This window comes from Acomys minous (assembly GCF_964271855.1).
Source record: "Acomys minous genome assembly, chromosome: 17".
Classification (NCBI taxonomy): domain Eukaryota; kingdom Metazoa; phylum Chordata; class Mammalia; order Rodentia; family Muridae; genus Acomys; species Acomys minous.
This window is the reverse complement of record NC_140500.1, coordinates 8,475,718-8,496,119: the sequence shown is the minus strand read 5'-3', so window position 1 is coordinate 8,496,119 and position 20,402 is coordinate 8,475,718. Positions and strand designations below refer to the sequence as shown.

The following is a 20,402-nucleotide window of genomic DNA, read 5'->3' as shown; positions in this document are numbered from 1 at the left end:
TGTTTGAGGCTGTAATTGGAACTTGATTTTTCCACGGCTTGCTATAAATAGGAACTTCATTTTTCATACAGTCTGAACAGATCATTGGAGAGAATGCAAAATAATTGGCTGTCTGTATTTGATTACATACTAATGGGTGATGGATAAAATATATGTTTTGTGGGCTGGAGACATGGATCAGCACTTAAGAGTGCTTGCTGCTTTTACAGAGGATGTTACTTGGGTCCCCATCACCTACATTAGGAGGATCAGAAAAACACTCTAGCTCCCAGGGATCTGATGCTCTCCTCTGTGCTCCAAAGTCGCCTGCATCCATCTGCACATATCCACACACAGACATAAAAGTAAAAAATTTTAAATCGAATTAAAAATATTATTTTTAATTGCATCAAGTAATCTGATATAACTAATGGATTATTTTTAGAGTGTTTTTATTTGTTGCCCTGTGACTATTTTATACTATTTTAAGACATTTTACCTGAGGTGTACATGTCTCATTTTAACTACTTCAGAATGTCCTAATTACACATAATACTTCATGGCTGGACTCAAAGGATCTTAATGTGCCTGATGCAATTATCTTTACCCCCATTGTCCATAAATAGGAACCACCTCTAACTGCTGATCAACATATTTTTTGTTGTTTTCCAGTAATGTCTTTGTTTTAGATACTTGATCTTAAAGTATTAAATATTTTTTAAGGATTTACTTGTCTTTATGTATCTAAGTGTTTGGCCTGCGTGTGTGTGTGTGTGTGTGTGTGTGTGTGTGTGTGTGTGTGTGTGTGTGTATGCAGTGCCCCAGGAGGTAGAGGTGGGTGACAGATCAGCTGAGAGTGGAATTAGAGACGATTGTAAGCTACCACGTGGGGACTAGAAATCAAACACAGGACCTCTGGAAGAGCAGCCAGTGCTCTTCACCACTGCACCGTGTCTCCAGCTCCTAGTATCGGGCATCTTAAAATAGAAACGGAGCAAGTGTTTTAAGTACAATCTTGAGAATGCCTTAAGAAAAAAAGATATTTTGAAGACGACTGACTGCATAGCAGCACGTAGCTTTTCTTGAGTCTCATTTTATCAGCGGACTGACAACTAATAACTGACAACTGATACTAAGCTTCCGACATTTCATTAGCATGCCTGCCGTGTGTCCCACAAAGTCCCTGTGTCATCACTGTGGCAGGGTACCTGAGTTCGAGAAGGAGTCGTTTGCTTCTGCTCACCGCTTTAGCGGATCCACTCAGTGGTGGTTCCTTGGCCTCTTGCTTTGGAGGCCTGTAGCAAAACAGAATCTCAGAGCAGAAAGAGTCCAACCGAGGCCACCTTGCTGTTAGGGAAAGTGAAAAATCAGAGAGAAGACAGGTTGCAGGTCCCAGTACCCACTTAACCCCACCCCCATGTCTACCTTCTTTTCTGTAGGACTCGCCGCTCACAGGATCCCCCCAACTCCAAATAGCACCATAGACTATTGAACAAGACTTGAACACATAACGCTTGGGGATGGCTCCTCATCCAAACTTTACTGTCTTAAGATAAATAAATGCCAGTTATTTTATCATTTTTGTTTTTACTTTCTTTCTCTCTATTACTATTTTTAATGTAGAAAAAATATTCAACATTGCTTCTTGGACAAAAACCAAAGTGAAATGTTAGTCTAGTACCCAAGCTCTCCGCAAGTCGGCTTTTTAAGGAAAATTATTTCTGTGGGATTTTCACCCACCACAGCCATCTTCCCTGTGCTGTTGGGCAGTCAGATGTCAAAGACACACTATATGACACTCACTGTACAAAGGGCTCTGAGGAGTTCTTGGTCTGTTTTATGTCGAGTTGTCTGGGTTCACTCACTGGACCCCAGAGCCAATTCTCATAGGTTAACACCCTGTAATTGTTTGAGCATCTGGCATTGGACAGACTTGCTGAGGGAGCATTGTTCTCCGTTTGGCACCCTAAGCCAGGATAAAGCCCAGCAGAGTCATTTGGGTTAGGAACATCTGCTTCTGGCTTTTCCAAGAGGTTCTCCTTCCCTCCCTCAAGACTGGTGAAAATAATCTTCTTAAAGGAAAGCTAGAGGTTATTCAGGAAAGGTCTACTACTTGCCCAGCTTTGCTCCTCCAAGATTATTTTGGTTTTCTAAGAGGAAGAATCTTGCAGGGTTTTCATAAAGAGGGTGCAAGAAACAAACAAACAAACAAAACACACACACACACACACACACACACACACACACACACACACACAGGCTTTCTCTGTCTCCTAGTTCAGTGATGTTTAGATATCCAGTAGTGTGTGTTTTATTTGTTTGAGCTTTATAAATTTATAATCCAAACCAGGTTTTATTATTCCCTTCAAGGCAGCCACCCATGTAGTCACAGAATGCTCCAGAAACTCACGACTAATTATTGTGGTTTCCCCTGCTGAACTTGAAGGGTTTGGCATTGAACTCTAGTTCCTTGGCTGTTGTAATAGTTTTGCAACAAGCTGGCTCTCTGTCTCTGTCTCTGTCTCTGTCTCTGTCTCTCTGTCTCTGTCTCTCTTTGTCTCTTTGTCTCTTTGTCTCTCTGTCTCTCTGTCTCTCTCTTTCTCTCTGTCTCTCTCTCTCTCTCTCTCTCTCTCTCTCTCTCTCTCTCTCTCTCTCTCTCTCTCTCAGAGAGGAGCTGTTCTATTTGAACTAGTAACTTAAATAGTCTCTTAAGTATTATCAGACAATAAAAATCTTCATACTAATAAGCCTTCCTTTTCTCAGCTTTCATCCAAGATTAGAAGTCCTAACTTAGGATGCCTTTCTTTTGATTTCTTTAATGCTTTCCTTTTCTTTTGATTCTCTAAAGCAAAATGATGGATATTCCTTAGAAATAATTCCCATATAATACTTTTCTGTTTATATTTCGTGCTTGAAAACTAAATTTACATAGTAGGACAATGTACTATTATGTGCAGTTTTACTGCATGTAAGTTGTGAAAATAATGAGACATTTAAATAGTAAATGTAAGATATTAAACTAACTTTTTGCCATTTATGCTGGATAAACTTATAGTTAAATAAACATGAGGCCAAACTTTTCTGTCCTGAGATTTTAGGAGATTAACATCTAATCAAGAGGTAGTTAAGCAAGATATAAAGGAGGGGCCAGTTGGGACTCAGTAGGTTTTGTGGGATTACCTTTTGACTTGCAAAATAGTCAAGTTGTTGAGAAAACAAAACAAAAAGTATCTTCATGGGGGGAGGGCACTATTCACTTTTACAGAACCTTCTATCTTGATTGTCCTTGATCGTGTTGATTCATTTCTTTCCTTTCAAGCAGCAATGTGTATCATCGGTTATTCCCTTTTTTCCCAAAATGTCCCTCTCTTTTGTTCATTTTCTTCAGACTTTAAAGCATGACTGAGAAATGTATGGTAAATAAATAAATTTATTTTGAACAAGAAATTAATATGCCATCATTCTGTTTTTAACTTTTGCTATCTTTTATTAAAAACTAATTTAGAAATTGAGTATCCTAACTCCAAGAAATAAATGGAACAACAAGGCTCTAAAGGTATCCCATTAGGGAAGATGCTCATAGCCGAGCTCTACAGGTATCCCATTGGGGAAGATGCTCCTAGCCGAACTCTAAGGGTATCCCATTGGGGAAGATGCTCCTAGCCGAACTCTAAGGGTATCCCATTGGGGAAGATACTCATAGCTGAGCTCTACAGGTATCCCATTGGGGAGGATGCTCATAGCCGAGCTCTACAAGTATCCCATTGGGGAGGATGCTCATAGCCGAGCTCTACAAGTATCCCATTGGGGAGGATGCTCATAGCCGAGCTCTACAGGTATCCCATTGGGAAGATACTCATAGCCAAGCTCTAAAAGTATCCCATTGGGGAAGATGCTCATAGCTGAGCTCTACAGGTATCCCATTGGGGAGGATGCTCATAGCCGAGCTTTACAGGTATCCCATTGGGGAGGATGCTCATAGCCGAGCTCTACAGGTATCCCATTGGGGAGGATGCTCATAGCCAAGCTCTACAGGTATCCCATTGGGGAGGATGCTCATAGCCGAGCTCTACAGGTATCCCATTGGGGAAGATGCTCATAGCCGAGCTCTACAGGTATCCCATTAGGGAGGATGCTCATAGCCGAGCTCTACAGGTATCCCATTGGGGAGGATGCTCATAGCCGAGCTCTACAGGTATCCCATTGGAGAAGATGCTCATAGCAGAGCTTTACAGGTATCCCATTGGGGAGGATGCTCATAGCCGAGCTCTACAGGTATCCCATTGGAGAAGATGCTCATAGCCGAGCTTTACAGGTATCCCATTGGGGAAGATGCTCTAGCTGAGCTCTACAGGTAGCCCATTGGGGAAGATGCTCATAGCCGAGCTCTACAGGTATCCCATTGGGGAGGATGCTCATAGCCGAGCTCTACAGGTATCCCATCGGGGAGGATGCTCATAGCCGAGCTCTACAGGTATCCCATTGGGGAAGATGCTCATAGCCGAGCTCTACAGGTATCCCATTGTGGAGGATGCTCATAGCCGAGCTCTACAGGTATCCTATTGGAGAAGATGCTCATAGCCGAGCAGGTACAAGGACTTTCATATCCACTTCATGGATAAATGGCAATTTTCTCAAATTGCATAACAACTTTAGCAGTATATCAATTTAAATATGTGGACTGAGGAGGAGAGAGAGGAGGAGGAGGAGCAGGAGGGTCAGATGAAGTTTAAAGCCCTTTTACTGATCCATCATTTTCTAAAGATTATGGTGTTTTATTACAGTTGTTGTTCTTGTGATTTCAATATGAGACATGGCGGATTCTGGAAAATAGCTAGACCTAGCGTGTCTTGACCTAATCAATGGGTGGGTCTATTGATACTCTTATGACTGGACACATTGTTGGGAGATGTTGGAAACATGGTATGGGAGAGTCATTGGAGGAACCAGGTTCCTACTATTGTGCCTTGAAGGGCATTTCTTGTCCCTGGCCTGTTCCTGGCTCTGTCTTGCTCTCTGTGAGCCATGATAGAAGCCACACACTGTCACTACCTTGATATGTTGTCTCAGCTCTGTCTCAAAGCGGTGGAGATGCTGACTATGGACAGATACCTGTAAAACCATGTACCCATGTGCATCTTTCCTCCCTAAAGTGTATCTCTCGGGGGCCTTAGTTATAGTAATAACAGACCAAGGCAGGGAATGGTTGATGTTTCTGAGGATACTGTGTGTTAAAAGTGTTTTAAAAGATACAGAGGTACTTATGGTTCTCCCTACATTTCTCAGCTGTGGCAGACCTTATTCACAAGGGAATCCTGCAGATGGATCCTCGGAAAGAAGTGGCCCAGCCATTCAAAAACCAAACAGAACAGGTAAAACCTTAGTTTGGATTCTGTTGTTCAAACTTCAAGTTATTTTATTTTACATTTTCCTCTTGGCCAAAAGGGCAACTTGAATTCCTGGCTTTTTTTCAAATTTATAAATTTTAACTTTTTAAAGTTTTTCAGTGTGTGTGTGTGTCTGTGTGTGTGTCTCTGTGTGTGTCTGCGTGTCTGTCTGTGTGTGTGTGTGTGTGTGTGTGTGTGTGTGTGTGTGTGTGTGTTAGTTTGGGTTTATGCACATGAGTTTAGTATCCTTGGAGGTCAGAGTTGGGGATCAGATCCCTGTAGCTGGAGTTATGAGTGATTGTGAGCTACCTGATGTGGGTTCTGAAAACTGAAATTCCCCTACAAGAGCAGAAAATACTCTTAACCACTGAGCCCTCTCTACATCCCCAAATATGCGAGTTTAAAAAGATAAACAATGAAATAAAAATTATCCTCCCTATCTATCTAAATTTGCTCATAGCAAAGTTTTTATGTGGGACTCTTGCAAACATTTCTGTACTTTGCACACAAATGCATATTATTTTAAAAGTCAGAGGTCGCTTTGTATAATGTGTAGCATGTATGTTACATGTTATAGTATATATAAATGGTGATTCATTTTGATGCCTTGTCCATTAGAGGGCTATTGACCTAGCATGTACTAGTGAGGTCGCCAAGCCAGATGCTAAGATATGACCCTGACTGTACCACTGTTCGTGCTAACATGGTTTTTGTTTTTGTTTTTGTTTTCTTGAGGCAGCATCTTGTACTTTAGAAGATAGATACTACAGCCTGGATTACTCCTCCTTCTGTTCCCTACTCATGTGCTATCTAAATGTTTGCACCTTAGTTCCTTCATTTGCAAAATAGTGAAATGACAGTAATACCCACCACATAAGATCACCGTAAAGATTAAATAAGGCACGGGAGGGAGCTGAAGAGATGGCTTGGAAGTTATTGGTATAGACTGCCCTTCCAGAGGACCCACATTTGCTTCCCAGCATCCATATCAAGTGGCTCAACAACTGTGTGTAACTCCGACTCCAGGGATCTGAAGATATCTGTGACCTCTTTGGGCACCACACACATAGAGCACATAGAGAGACGCACAAAAAAATCATTAATAGAAACTATATGAGGCATTTATTTCTCATTGGCATATGGGGCTCACTATAAGTGGCTACTTCTTGTGACTGTTGCTGTCCTAATTATCTTTTTTTGGCATAGCCCTATGGGCTTGTTTTTATTGTACAGAAAGTATTCAAGGAAGGTAACAAAGCATCTATGAAATAGTTTAAGGTCATGCTACTACCAGAAGTAATTTATGTGTCCTTGTCAATGTTTCTTGGTAGATACTCTCAAACAAAATTTTGTTGACATAATTTTTCTACGAGAATATTGTGTAGAAATATACAAAGGTCAAGGAGAAGTCAAAGGATCAGTATGGCCATTATGTAGCCCTTTGAAGACTTAGGGTGTTCCTCCAAGTCTCCCCAGGCTGACAGAGTGAGGGGAACAGGTCAGGTACCTGTGAGGGATCTCATAATGTCATGGTCCTTTGCTGCAGTGTCTCTCTCTTCTCCACATATTGGGAACTGCACCTGATCAGTTGTGGTTTTATGCTGTTCTTTGTCTCTAATTTTACCTTGCAAACAATTACGTTGGAAAGATGGAAGAAAAGAGAATCCTGAGATAATGTTATAGATATTTTGTTCTTCTTAATGACTACTTGGAAGCATATTTTTTAGACACTTGGTATTTTCCGGTTGGATTTTTAGCTAACAATTCACTATTAACACTTCAGGGAGAGATAGTGCAGGACATCCAAAAAATGAAAAAATGAGGAAGCCCAGAGCTTGGGATATACACATATTGTCCACTCATGGCATAAGGCACTGCTTCATGCTCTGTAGACTACTCATTTCTGAGTGTGTCAACATAATTATTCCTATCGCATCTGTCCATAATTAGTGTGTAGTAAACTTTTTCCCGGCTTAATGCTGCAGAAGAATAGAAGAAATAGAATTGTAAATCCATCAAGGGACTGTAGGTCAGTGGTAGAGTTCTTGATACCCTGCGTGAAGCCCCAGAAGAAAAGAAAGACGGGGAGGGGGGGGGGAAGAAAGACAGAAGGGGTGAAAGTGAAGAGAGAGACATATATAATGCATGCAAGTGACTGATCTAAACATTATCGTCAGGGGCCATCGAATGTCACATACATCTTAATTCCCATCTGTTCATTGAATTTAGAACTGTATTTGGGGCTAGAGAGATTGTACAGAGGGTAGGAACATTTGCTGCTCTCCCAGAAAAGCTTGGTTCTGTCCCAGCACCCATGCTGGGTGGCTTGCTAGCTGCCTAGAACTCCGGTTCCAAGGGATCTAACAGCCCTTCTGATCTCCGCGATGTTCTCGGTGTGTAGACCCAGGAAGGCACAGACTCCCTAAATATTTCCTCATACGGCAATGTGTTTCAAGGGCACTTACTTCCTGTTGGCCCCTTCCCATCCTAGGTCTCTAATAAACAGGCTTTTCTCTTTCAACTGCAGATGACACTTCTCAAGTTACCTCCGATTATGAGACCAACAACAACAGTGACAGCAGTGACATTTTGCAGAATGAAGAGGAGGCTGAGTGCCAGAGAGAGCCACCGAGGAAAGCATCGGCGTGTGGCACCTATACCTCCCAGGCCATGATCTTCCTGGTAGCCCTATATCATTAAATTCATTCATTTCATGAGAACTTGCTTCTGCTGCACAGACTGGCTTAGGGACAGATGCGGCTTCTTTAGGTTCAATAGTTTCATATGTTTGGAACCGTGTGTGTGTGTGTGTGTATGTGTATGTGTGTGTGTGTACGCTCTTGTGTCTTCAGCTACATGTGCAGGTAAGCACATGTGGGGATGGAGGCCAGATGACAACCATGGGTGTTTTTATTCAAGTCCCATCTACTTTATTTTGAGGCAAGGTCTCTCACTGGCTTAGAGCTCAATGTGTAGGCTTTGTTGGCTGGCTAGCGAGCCTTAGGGACCCACCTTTCTCTATGTCCCCAGCTTGGACATTCTAAGTGCCCTCAATCATCATACTTATTTTTTTTTTTTAGTATATTTTCTGGATCCAACTCAGTCTGCCATGTGTGCATGGCAAGATCTTTACTGCTGAGCCATCTCCCCAGCCCCAAGTATTTATCTTTAACATTTGAGCTCAAACAACACAATAAAAAAAACTGTGAATAAGTATAAGGAAAATGCAATTGTTAAATGGTAGTATAATATTAAACTAATAGCTTAGAAAGAGATATTGATTGACCAGCTGATTTTCTTAGGGCATCTTCTGTTTTATATTTTTATAGGCCCTCGGTTAGAGTGTGAGCCAGTATTTGCTTTTCTCGTTGTATTAGATCAGGGTTTTGCTGATTCTAAAAGGTCATTGGATGGTGACTTATCAGGCATAGACACTCTCTGATGCATGTCTGAGTGAGGTTAAGCACAGCTGCCAAGGACAGAGAGTAGTTGACATGCCCGTAATCATCAGCCGCTGCTGTTAGCATTTTTCTTTAACTATATTTCTGCTACATGCACTTTAAAGCAGTTTTTCAGGTTTAAAAAAAGTTTGTTTAATGTTTTCTTCTCTTCATTTTCTTTACTTTTAAAAACATTTGTGGTAGTGGGAGGATATGCGTATCCTGATTTAGGACACGTTGTGTACTGAACGCCCTTACATTTACATAGAGCAGGTTGTTTACAGGAGAGCAGATCACGGGCATGAAATTACATTCCTGAAAGGTGTGTCAGCTATCATTCTCCAGAAATAAGGCTGATCTGAATGGCTTAGGTATGAGCATAGTTAAAGTGACATTTCTGTCAAGGCTCCAACATAAGCCAGGTCCCACATCTCAGATACATTTGCCGAAAAGGAGTATCGAAAGTCGGAAGTTTAGAAATAACATCAGAGTTTTCTGAAGTTCTTCAGCTTTCATTAAAGAATCTTGCAAATGATGGCAAAAGTAGTGAAACTAACGCCTGGGAAAAGCATCTGTCTCAGGCAGGACTGTACGTGAAAGAAGGACAGGTAGACACTGAAACACAGAAAAGTCCGCCTCAGCTACATTTGATGCTGGCCTCTTCGACTCTGAGATCATATCTTCCTCCTTGTTTGTTTCCTTGCTTGCTTGTTTGCTTGTTTACTGATTTTAAGATGCATGGATTTATTTCAAAGATACACAGTTGTTTATTGAATTTTACCAAAGTGATTTTTCAACAGAAAAACTACATGCGACTCACATATCCTCATCTCCATTGCAGGACAAACCGATTCTTGCTCCGGAACCCCTGGTCATGGATAACCTGGACTCAATTATGGATCAGTTAAACACCTGGAATTTTCCAATTTTTGATGTAGTGGAAAACATAGGGAAAAAATGTGGCCGTATTCTGAGCCAGGTAAGACACGTATTCGAGTGCTGACTTGAAACACAGAAGAAAACAGTTTGTTAGTTGCTAAAAAAAACAAAAAATCTTGCTAAGATCTATGGCTGTGTGCTGACTAAAGAAAGTGGAATTTCAAATGAGTACCGTAGCCTACAATTAGGATATTATGTAAATTTTAAGACAAAGGAGACAGAGGCAGAGATAGATAAGCAACATTGACAGGTGACCGAAATTCATAGGATTGAGCCAAAGAGAAGCTGGTCTGGCCCCAGAAAGGAACCTCCTGTTTATGATTAATCTATCTCTATAACTATATGTGGTGACTGTTGTTTTAACTTCTGAGTATCACAGTGCTTAGACCTCATCAAAATTAGATACTGCTCAGAAATATGTATCCCCATCACTGGCATGTGAAACATCAGAATTTTGTGTGTTTGAAAATCAAAACGATCCATTTTCCATTGGAAATCCAGGGTGAGTGGCTGAAGTGCATGACAAGTATGGCAGTCTTGTTTCTGCAAAGGAGACCCTCTCAAGCCTTCCTTCCTGGAGGAATGGTTGGTGGAAGTGCAAAGTAAACATGGAAATTATGTGTTTAAATTTGTTTGTTCCAAAAAGTGAAGCCAAATATGAATTGGTTGTATTATAAAATAGCATATACATAATTGAGGATGCAGAGGTGGCACATGACAAAGAGCAGGTACTAATCTGCAGAAGACCCAAATTTAGTTTCTAGCACCAACGTGGTAGCTTACAACCATCTGTAACCCCAAGTCCAGTGATCTGGTATCCTCTTTCTGCACTCAGTGGGTACCCGGTACACACATGGTACACATATGTACATGCATCTGAATACTTATACACATAAAATTAAAATAAGTAACTAAAATTATATAAAAATCCAGGGTGTGATATGATGATATATCAATATATTTAAAATATGGATGGAGTAAACATCACAGCACTCAGGATGACTACCGACTTTGGTGGGTCCAAGGGCACCTTTGCTTCCATGAAGCTATACTTCAAAAACTGAAAAGCAGCAACAACAAAACACGCTTTCAGTGGGATCAGGGCACGGGCCACATTGATGAGGACCATTATCAGAATCAACAGAAGTGAGTTATTATCTGTATAATATGTCGTCGCCTCTTAGTTAGACTTTATTCTGGCGTGACCATGACATGGTAGCAAGCTGCCATGTTTGTTAAGGAGTTGATCCCCGCGTCCTGAGTCTTAGTGCTAAAGAGTATCGTCTGTAAAGCTCACTACTCTCAGCAAGCCTGAGGCAGCCACTGTATCCTATTTGCCTTTGTGTCAGAATTTTAGTCCAATGGAAACATGTGACTCTGAGACTGGGGCTATTCTGGAAACAGGCATGTAATGGATTATGCCACAAAATATAGCTGTGCTCAAAGCAAGATCACTCCTCTCCTCTTGAGATTGTGTGCAATGAATTTGGGGAGAGTGAGAAAATTTTCTCCTTGAGACGGCGTCACACTGTGTCACAGGCTGGCCTACCTGGAGTTCCCTATGGAGTTCCAGCTAGCCTCGACCTCATGACAGTCTTCTTGCCTCAGCCCCCAGAGTTCTGGGGTTTCAGACACCAAACACCACATGTACTGTCAGACTCTACTCTCCATAGGAGATTTGGTATAGGCTTTTATTGGTGTGGAGGTGGTGGTTGATCAGTTTGTGTTGTTTTTGAGACAAGGTCTTATGTAATTCAGACTGGGGTCAAACATTTGTTGTCATCAAAGTTCAAATTGAACTCCTGATCTCCTGCCTTTGCTTCCTAAGGGCTGGAATTACAAGTCTATGTCACAATACCAGCTTGGTATAGGACTTCCTTCCTTCCTTCCTTCCTTCCTTCCTTCCTTTCGTCCTTCATTCCGTCCTTCCTTCCTCCCTTCCTTCCTTCCCTTTTTCCTTCCTTCCCTCCTTTCTTCCTTTTCCCTTTCATTCTTTTTTAATCTCCATATTACAGAAAAAACTAAGGCTTGAAAGAATTTTTCCATAAATCATAAATATTAGACTCCAGAATCCAGTTTGAGATTAGCCTTTTCATAAGTCCAGGGTCCTGACATTCAGCCACTTCCCGGCAACACACGAAACATGTTCACTCAAAGCCTCACCCAACCCTCCAGACAGGAAGTGTAATCACGTAGCAGAGCAACCTTGATGGCTGTTAGTTTTGTTTTGTTTTGTTTTGTTTTTTCAGCACAGTGACGATATAGCAAACACTGCTGCAAATGTCTGGTGTCCTTGGTTGTTCCAGAGGTAGAGGTGATGAAGTGACCTTTCTTCTTGTTGCCTTGCTAGGGTTTAAGCCCAGTGTGCTAAGGATGAGCTTGCCAGTGAAGAACACGCTCAGCATCCCATCTGTTTAAGAGTTATAGATACTACAGGCATTAAGAATACTCAAGGAAATTAACTGTTGGATGTCAAAGCTCACCCACTTAGCTTTTCTGTGTCCATGTGCAAGTCACTCACCAAGATAGGCTGTTTGTGTCCCCCTCTGATACCGTTTACTTCAGTTAACCCCAGAGCACAGAAGTTCTGTGGGAACATAGTTTCAATTGTCTTCTGCCTATGAGTCACACAATTCCGATTGTGGAGAAGTGCCTCCACCACCCCTAACTTCCACACTCCTTTTAGTAAGATGTTAGGACAGCTGAACTCATTTAGCATGGGCAGACCAGGAATCACCTTTTGTCTGAGACTCCACAGGGCCAAGTCCCCCTTCTAAAAGTGTTTTGAGGAGCCACTATGTGTGGTGGCCACAGCTCCTGGCCTAGCTGAGTTCTTTGTATTTGGATTTTGTACCTTTTGATTGTAGTAAAATTAATTAATTTACCTTATTTTTATTTATGGGTATTAGTGTTTTGCCTACATGTATATCTGTGCACCACCTGCATGTCTGGAACCTGTGGAAGTCAGAATAGGATATTTGCTCTCCTGAAACTTACAATTCAGATGGTTATAAGATGCTCTGTGAGTCTGGGTTGTTGTCCCCTCCCACACACACACACACACTTGTGTCCTCTACAAGAGTATCCAGTCCTCTTAACCTCTTAGGCTTTTTTTCCAGCCTCCAGATTTTAAATTATATTTATACTTTTTGGTAAGCACAGTTTGTCAGGTTTATGTTTCTTATTTCATGAGTTTGGAAGGATGGTATGTGAAATACTAGGTAGTTGATTTTCATAGCACCTTGATAATAGTATCATGTTGTAAAATCAGACTCTAGAGTAGCCTACTGCTTGGCTCATTAGTTCATCTTTAAAAGGATTTGAGAGAATCATGGGGAGGCATAGTGGTGTCTGCCTTTCATTCCAGTATTCAGGAGGCAAAAGTAAGTGGATTTTTGTGAATTTGAAGCCAGCTCGGTCTACATAGTGAGTTCTAGGCCAGCCAGGGCTATATTGGGAGACTTGGTTCCTGTTTTTGTTTTTAGTCATATGAAGTTGTAGTGATTTGAAGTTCTAGCCATTTTTGACTTCCAAGTCATGGTTGTGGGAGTTGAAGCAGTTGACTACAAGCTCTGAAACCAACATGTACAGTTTGGGCTCTGACTCTGCTCCATACCAACTGTATGATTGTCTACAAGTTGTTCAGCCTGTCTGTGCTCAGCATCCTCTGCTATCAGATAACGGGAACTCACAGTACCAATCTCAAAAGGCACTCTGAGAAGTGGATGCAATAATTATTATGTGCCAGCTAACTAGGGCAGGGACCTCACTTGGTGCTGTGTGTATACACACTGCTGCCATTGTCGCTGTAATTACTGTTGAAGCACCGTGCACTGTTGACTCCCTTAGTGTTTATATATAATAACTTAAGTGTTGGCTAAAACAAAATTAATGAAAAGAATGGGAAGAACTCAGAATCTAATCTGCACTCAGAAGCTATGGCAAGCTTTTTTGCCACATCCTGCCAGGTATTGGAATTGTAGGTGGTAGATGCCATACCTGGCTTAGCATGTGCATCATCTCCTAGTGTCCAACAGTTACTCCATTCGGTACCTCTGCGCAGTGTTCTCAGTGCATGCTGGGGGTTTTCTTGGTTTCTGGCATGCCTATGGCCTTGTGTACAACATTTATCTTAAATATAGATGATACAGTCCCTACGGTAAGGAACTCCCTGGGCTCAGAACACAGAAATCTTCAGTGTTTGTTGTTCTTAGTAGAAGGCTCTATGCTGGGAGCACATCTGTGTGGTTGCTAAGTTCACACTCAGCCTTTTCCATCTCTAGCAAAGTGAGTGGTTTCTAAACGGACTTGTCTCTCCCCTTTGCAGGTGTCATACAGACTGTTTGAAGACATGGGCCTCTTTGAAGCCTTTAAGATCCCGGTGAGGGAATTTATGAATTACTTTCATGCTTTGGAGATCGGATACAGAGACATTCCTTGTGAGTATGAGCAAGATAACCCAGTGCTTGTTTAGCAGGCCTGCAGAGAAAAGTGGGAGGCCGAGTCAGCGCAGAAGATGCAGAGTTGCACATTGTGGGGATGCTGTGTGACCTCACTGTAGTGATGGCTGCTATGGGGCATACAGCACCTGAGACCCTGGAGCCTCACTCACTTTCTCTGAACTCATTTCTTTTTCCAGAAAATAGGGTTAGGAGGTCACCTTCACATGAGTGTCAGGATAAAATGGGATGATAACTTTTAACATTAGAAAATATGTGTGCCTTGCATATCTTTCATGGTTGTTTGGGGTAAGATCAAATGTTAAATTGAAATTATTCCCATGAAATAATTACCTGCTTTACTAAGTGAACTGAAATTTCTCTTGGTATCTGATTAGTTCAACAACTGAAACAAAAACAATTGATTTTTTTTTCAAGGCGGGATGAGTCTGGTTGGCGTTTAGAGGGCCAGAAGATGGTGGTTTAGCTAGTGATATAGGGAAGAAGAAACACACAAAAATGGTAAAGGGGAAGTTTTTTTTTTTTTTTAAATCAGGTCCATATGAAATCTCAAGATGAGGGCATAGTCAAGGATTCTAGTTTGGATTATAGAGAAAAATTATAATAATGGAGACAGGATGCAAAGGAGAGGCTAAATGTTCACACCACAGGTTCACACCACATGTTCACACCAAGTCCACCAGTCACCACGTGGAAGTGTGACTGTCATGCAGTACTATAGAGTGTATGGAGCTGAAGAAGATGTCCGAAGACCCAATACAGGAGGTGCAGCGTTGTGCAGGCTCCATATGATGCTTCAGAAGAATAAATACACAGACGAGAAGCCAATCCTAGTCAGTCTGTCAATTTGAATGTGCCTTAGGAATGTGCCCTCTGTGTTGGCCTTGAAAGCACATGCACTAATATTGGACACTTGTCACTTAAAATATGATTTCCCTTTTAAATTTGCTTTAGTGCGTATTGATCTTCAAAAGCTCATGTCTCCTGTAGTTATCAAGACTTGAACTTAAGTGCTGTGGCTGTAACCTAGTTGGTAGAGAACTTGCCCACTAGCAAGTAGAAAGTCCGGGGTTCAATTCCCAGACCTGCATACACAATGCATGGTGACACATGTCTGTAATCTCAGCACTCGGGATGCTTAGCTAGGAAGATCAGAAAGTCAAAGTCATCCTGGGCCACACAATGAATTTAACACAAGTTTGAACTATATAGAGAGACCTTGGCTAAAAAGCAGAAACAAAACCAAACAACCAAAAAAAAAGCTGAAGTTAAATTTTTAAAATGCTCATATTTAGCCAGGCATGGTGGTGGACACCTTTAATCCCAGCACTTGCGAGGTAGAGGCAGGTGGATCTCTGTGAGTTCAAGGCCAGCCTGGCCTACAGAGTGAGTCTAGGATAGGCAGGGCTGTTACACAGAGAAACCTTGTCTTGAAAAATAAAAACAAACAAAAAAATGCTTATACTTGGACACAAATAACTGGCAAGTATCTCTGAAAGGGATGGATGTGCTAGCCTAGAGATGATTTAAAAACACTTGCATGGTGCACTCTGGCAGAGAAGGAGAAGGAAGAATGCAGGCTGCCTCTGACCTGTGCTGAGGAATACAGGCCAAAGCATAGGCAAAATAGAGCAATTGGCTAGGGGAAGAGGTGCTTAATGACACTGGGTCCTTTGGGAAAGTCTGGCCGCTGAGGCCATGGAAGTTGGAAGACAGAGATGAAAAGGGGAAAGGGTTTTTTTTTGGGGGGGGGCATGGAATCTGGCAACAAGCCTGGCTTCCTTTAATCTAACTTTCCCAGGGCTCAGCCTGGTCAGATGCCAGCGAGTGACATAAATGCTAATGATCTCACAAGGGTTAAGGAGTTATATAAATAAATGTTTTCAGAAAGGAAGCCACAGGAAAACTAAAGAACAAATTATGCCCAGACAGGATTTACAAATCATTGTTTTATTTCCAAATGTATTTTAATTTTCAATTAACAGTTTTCATTAAACTCACCGAGAAGCAAGCCTCTGTAGAAATACTGTGACGTGAGGTCAATGCCACTTTGCTGTGACCTAGTACATGGTGCTGTCTGTAGTGGCATGTGAGACAATGGGGAGGACCAGGCCAGTATTCAAGTATTAAAAAGAAGCTTCCAGATTCTAAGCTTCTTATTTTGTCTTGATTTCCAATATTAGATTAGTGATTAATTTATTTTTCAAACTATTGAATAGTCCACTCCATGGGAAAATAATGTATTATAACTATGATGCTTATAGGGCTGGCAAGTTGGCTCAGTGGCTAAGGATGCTTGCCATCAGAGCTGAGGACCTAAACTTGATCCCTCAAACCCACATAGCAGAAGGAGAGAACTGACTCCTACAAGTTGTCTTGTGCCCTACAGGGTGTGCGTGTGTGAGCATGTATATGCAGCTGCACACACATTAAAAAATGAGTAAATGTTAAAATAAGTGCATAAGTATACCTGCTCGCACTATTCAAGGTTCCTTTTATTTCCATAAAAGAATTCATTTGCATCTCCTAGGAAATCTTTGCTCATCTGGTACTGCTTTGAAATAATATCTTCTGTGTGTTGAGGTTAGACACCTTGACTAATGGGAGTCAGCTAACAAAAGCTATACTTGCCACAGGTTTAATTACAAATACAAACATTTACTATTCAAATTATTTTAGCACTTACTCTCCTTAAGAATTATATCTGATGGCTTCCTGTAAGAGAATCCACAATTAATATTAAAAAGCTGTGGAGGGAAAGTGAAAATGGAACCGGATGACCTGTGGACATGAGACTCTAGACAAATCTTAGTGATTAAGTCTTTAGTCGGAGTCCATCTGTCACACCATTCAGGGCAAAGGGAAGCATGGACCATTCCTGTCACCTGTGTTAGTCTGCGTTCATCTGGATGCAGCTATAGAAAGGAAAGAATTAGGGGGGAAAACTCAGGAAGCAGCACTTGATCTAATCATCGATGGCTGCTGGAGAGATGGCTGAGCAATTTACAGCACTGGCTGCTCTTTCAGAGGTCCTGAGTTCAATTCCCAGAAACCACGTGGTGGCTCACAACCATCTACAGTGAGATCTGGTGCCCTCTCCTGGAGTTCAGGCATACATGTAGACAGAACACTGTACACATGATAAATAAATCTTTAAAAAAAAAACAACATTGGCAACTCAATAGTAGAAGTGGTGTGTGTATGTGAGAGAGAGAGAGAGAGAGAGAGAGAGAGAGAGAGAGAGAGAGAGAGAGAGAGAGAGAGAGAGAGAGAGAGAGAGAGAGAGAGAGTTGATTGAAAAGGATTGGGGTTGCTGGAGACCTGCTGATTCCTAATGGTAAAAGGGGGGTGTGCAGTGTTTGGTGATGTCACTGGTCCCCTCAGCAGAACATCTTTACTGGTTTAAAAAAAATGAAGAAGATGCCATTCATCAGAGGTGACGTTTTGGGTCTTTGAGAACCATGACTTTCTTTCTGCTTCTCTGCATAGTTCTTGTACAGGAGCAAAGAAACAGAAATATAAACACTGCACGGTGAGTTTTCGGTGTACGTAGGCTTCTGCAAGAACCAGACACTGGCTTTTCCACTTTGGATATCTACATGTACAATAAATGCTGTGGGTGTGGTTTTCTTGTTACTGTGGAAACGATGGAGTTGGTAGAATTTTTCTTTCAAAAGTACCTGTCCTAGGAAATCAGGCCAGCCTCACCTGAAGACGGAAGTGTTTATCCAGTAGATGGCGCTCTTCGTCCTTGGACCCCAGAGTTCACCAGCTGATGTGTACTCGCTCCTTTGCATTGTTACAGATCACAACAGAATCCACGCCACGGACGTCTTACATGCCGTGTGGTATCTCACAACGCAGCCGATTCCTGGCTTCCCAAGTGTAATCGGTGATCACGGATCAGCAAGCGACTCGGGTGTGTATGAGCTATGCCTGTGCTTCTTGTTAAAGCCAGGAACTCCAATTGCGTGTTTTGTTTGTTGTCTAAGGAAGCCAGATAATTCCAGCGTCACAGTCTTTGAGAGTGTCCATCACTTTCACTTTCCTTCCTCAGATTCTGACAGTGGATTCACACACGGACACATGGGATATGTGTTTTCAAAAATGTATCATGTGCCAGATGACAAATACGGATGTCTCTCTGGGAATATTCCAGCCTTAGAGCTGATGGCTTTGTATGTCGCTGCAGCCATGCATGACTATGACCACCCAGGCAGGACGAATGCCTTCTTGGTTGCCACAAGCGCCCCTCAGGTAAAGGCGTAGACTTTTCATGAGGAGATAATAGTTTAGGGCATACATTTTAGAATAAAATTAATTTTACAAATATGACTTGTAAAAGGCACTAGCTCTGTAGAAACCAAACTGTACTTAGTACTCAGGTAAAATTACTAGAGGCCTTGTTAATTTCCAGAGATGTCATGGTTCTTGCCAAGACATCTGCGGCCGATAATTCAGCCTTATCATATCAGTCAACTGGCTAACAGTGAATATCCACAGCAAAGCAAAGACAGCTTACACACATGTCCCTTCCTGAAAAGATTGGTGAATTGTATTTTCCTAGTATAAGAAGATGTTCTGTATGTAAAACTTATTCTTTCAAAATATTTCCATGGCAACATTTATTCTTAGTGCATGTGTTTTCATTGGCAGGAATTTACCATCCATTTATCTTATACATTGGAGAGAATTTTTTTGACGTAGCAAAGTTTCCCCAAACAAAAATTTTCTTTTAAAAAATAATTGCATGTATATATATATATATATATATATATATATATAACTTATTTGTTATATAAATATATAATATATAATTTGTATACAACAAAATATATATAATAAACTGCAAAAAAAAAAAATAAGGGGAGAGACGTATACACCAGAAAATAAAATTATCCAAGAACAAGCACCAATAGTCACAGTAATGCAGTCATTTGTAATAGCCCACATAAAAATGAGTGACATAAAGCTTTCCGTATTCTTGTGAAATTCTATGATTCCTTTTTAACTGAGATATTTGGATTCTCTCTCTTCCTGCCTTCCACCCTAGGCCGTGCTGTACAATGACCGCTCAGTTCTGGAGAACCATCATGCAGCTGCAGCATGGAGTCTCTTCATGTCCCGGCCAGAGTATAACTTCTTAGTTAACCTGGACCATGTGGAATTTAAGCACTTCCGGTTCCTAGTCATCGAAGCAATTTTGGCTACTGACCTGAAGAAACACTTTGACTTTGTAGCCAAATTTAATGCCAAGGTAATAAGATCTCTACCAATGTTCATTTTGTGGCTTCGTTAAAAGGTGTGTTAGAATCAAAATATTGATGAAAATTCAATTTCCATGAGCTTTCTATTAGAAGGAAATAGTTGAAATATTTATCCACATGCTGGCACATAGGCATCTCTCTGAGGCTAAATGCCTATGAAGTTGTGGTCTTAGCTGTTTATGTCAGACTTTGTTCTTCAGAAGAATAAAAGAATGTTAGCTTTCACTGTTATTTTGTTTGATTTAACTTATAATCATCTCTAGAGTGTGTGAGGACAGCAGTAGAGATGAAAGAAAACTTGAAGCAGAATTTCATGTATCAAGACCAAGCATTCACCCAAGAAAGTTTCTTATTTGCCTGTGGGAAAAGCCTCAGGCAGTACAGTGTTTGCTTTGTCAGCATGAAGACCTAAATTTGACCCTAAGAACCCACATTTAAAAAATAAAAATAAAAAGCTGAGCTCAGCAGTGCTCATGTATAATAGGAGTGCCTCAACGCTGGGAGGCAGACACAGGACACTCCCAGAGCCTTACTGGCCATTAACCTAGCCTCATCACAGAGATACCCTGTCTCAAAAAGCAAGGTAGTGGCTCCTGAGAAAAGACACTTGAGGTTGACTGGTGGCTACACACACACACACACACACTCGCATACACACATGCATATGCACACACATGCACATACACACACATATACATGTGTACTTACACACATACATGCTCCTACAAGTATTCATACAAAAAAACTTATTGTAGTTTTATTATTTAATAGAAATTGATACTATGTGCTAACTTTAAACAGGATTTCTTATAAGTTCAGTAAGTAATAATTACTTTATCATTGATTACTTTGATTTTTAATGAGCTGCATCACTTTTCTTTCTTAGTGCAGGCTGATTATATTAGATTCAATTTCCAAAGTTTTTATATT

At 41.2% G+C, this 20,402-nt stretch overlaps 1 protein-coding gene across 4 annotated transcripts in view; it reads left to right on the top strand.

Annotated features, from left to right (window-relative positions):
• Positions 1 to 20,402, top strand: part of PDE3A (phosphodiesterase 3A) — a 265,916-nt gene that overhangs the window by 227,890 nt on the left and 17,624 nt on the right. For all 4 annotated transcript variants that reach the window (XR_014776234.1, XM_084766249.1, XM_084766248.1 and 1 more), the window contains exons 7-13: positions 5,266 to 5,351; positions 7,894 to 8,048; positions 9,648 to 9,785; positions 14,073 to 14,184; positions 18,011 to 18,124; positions 18,263 to 18,462; positions 19,259 to 19,462. Coding sequence is in view for 3 of the 4 variants with exons in the window: in XM_084766249.1 (XP_084622375.1) it covers positions 5,266 to 5,351; positions 7,894 to 8,048; positions 9,648 to 9,785; positions 14,073 to 14,184; positions 18,011 to 18,124; positions 18,263 to 18,462; positions 19,259 to 19,462 (1,009 nt within the window). In the remaining variant the exon portion in view is untranslated. The remainder of the gene's footprint in view (positions 1 to 5,265; positions 5,352 to 7,893; positions 8,049 to 9,647; positions 9,786 to 14,072; positions 14,185 to 18,010; positions 18,125 to 18,262; positions 18,463 to 19,258; positions 19,463 to 20,402) is intronic.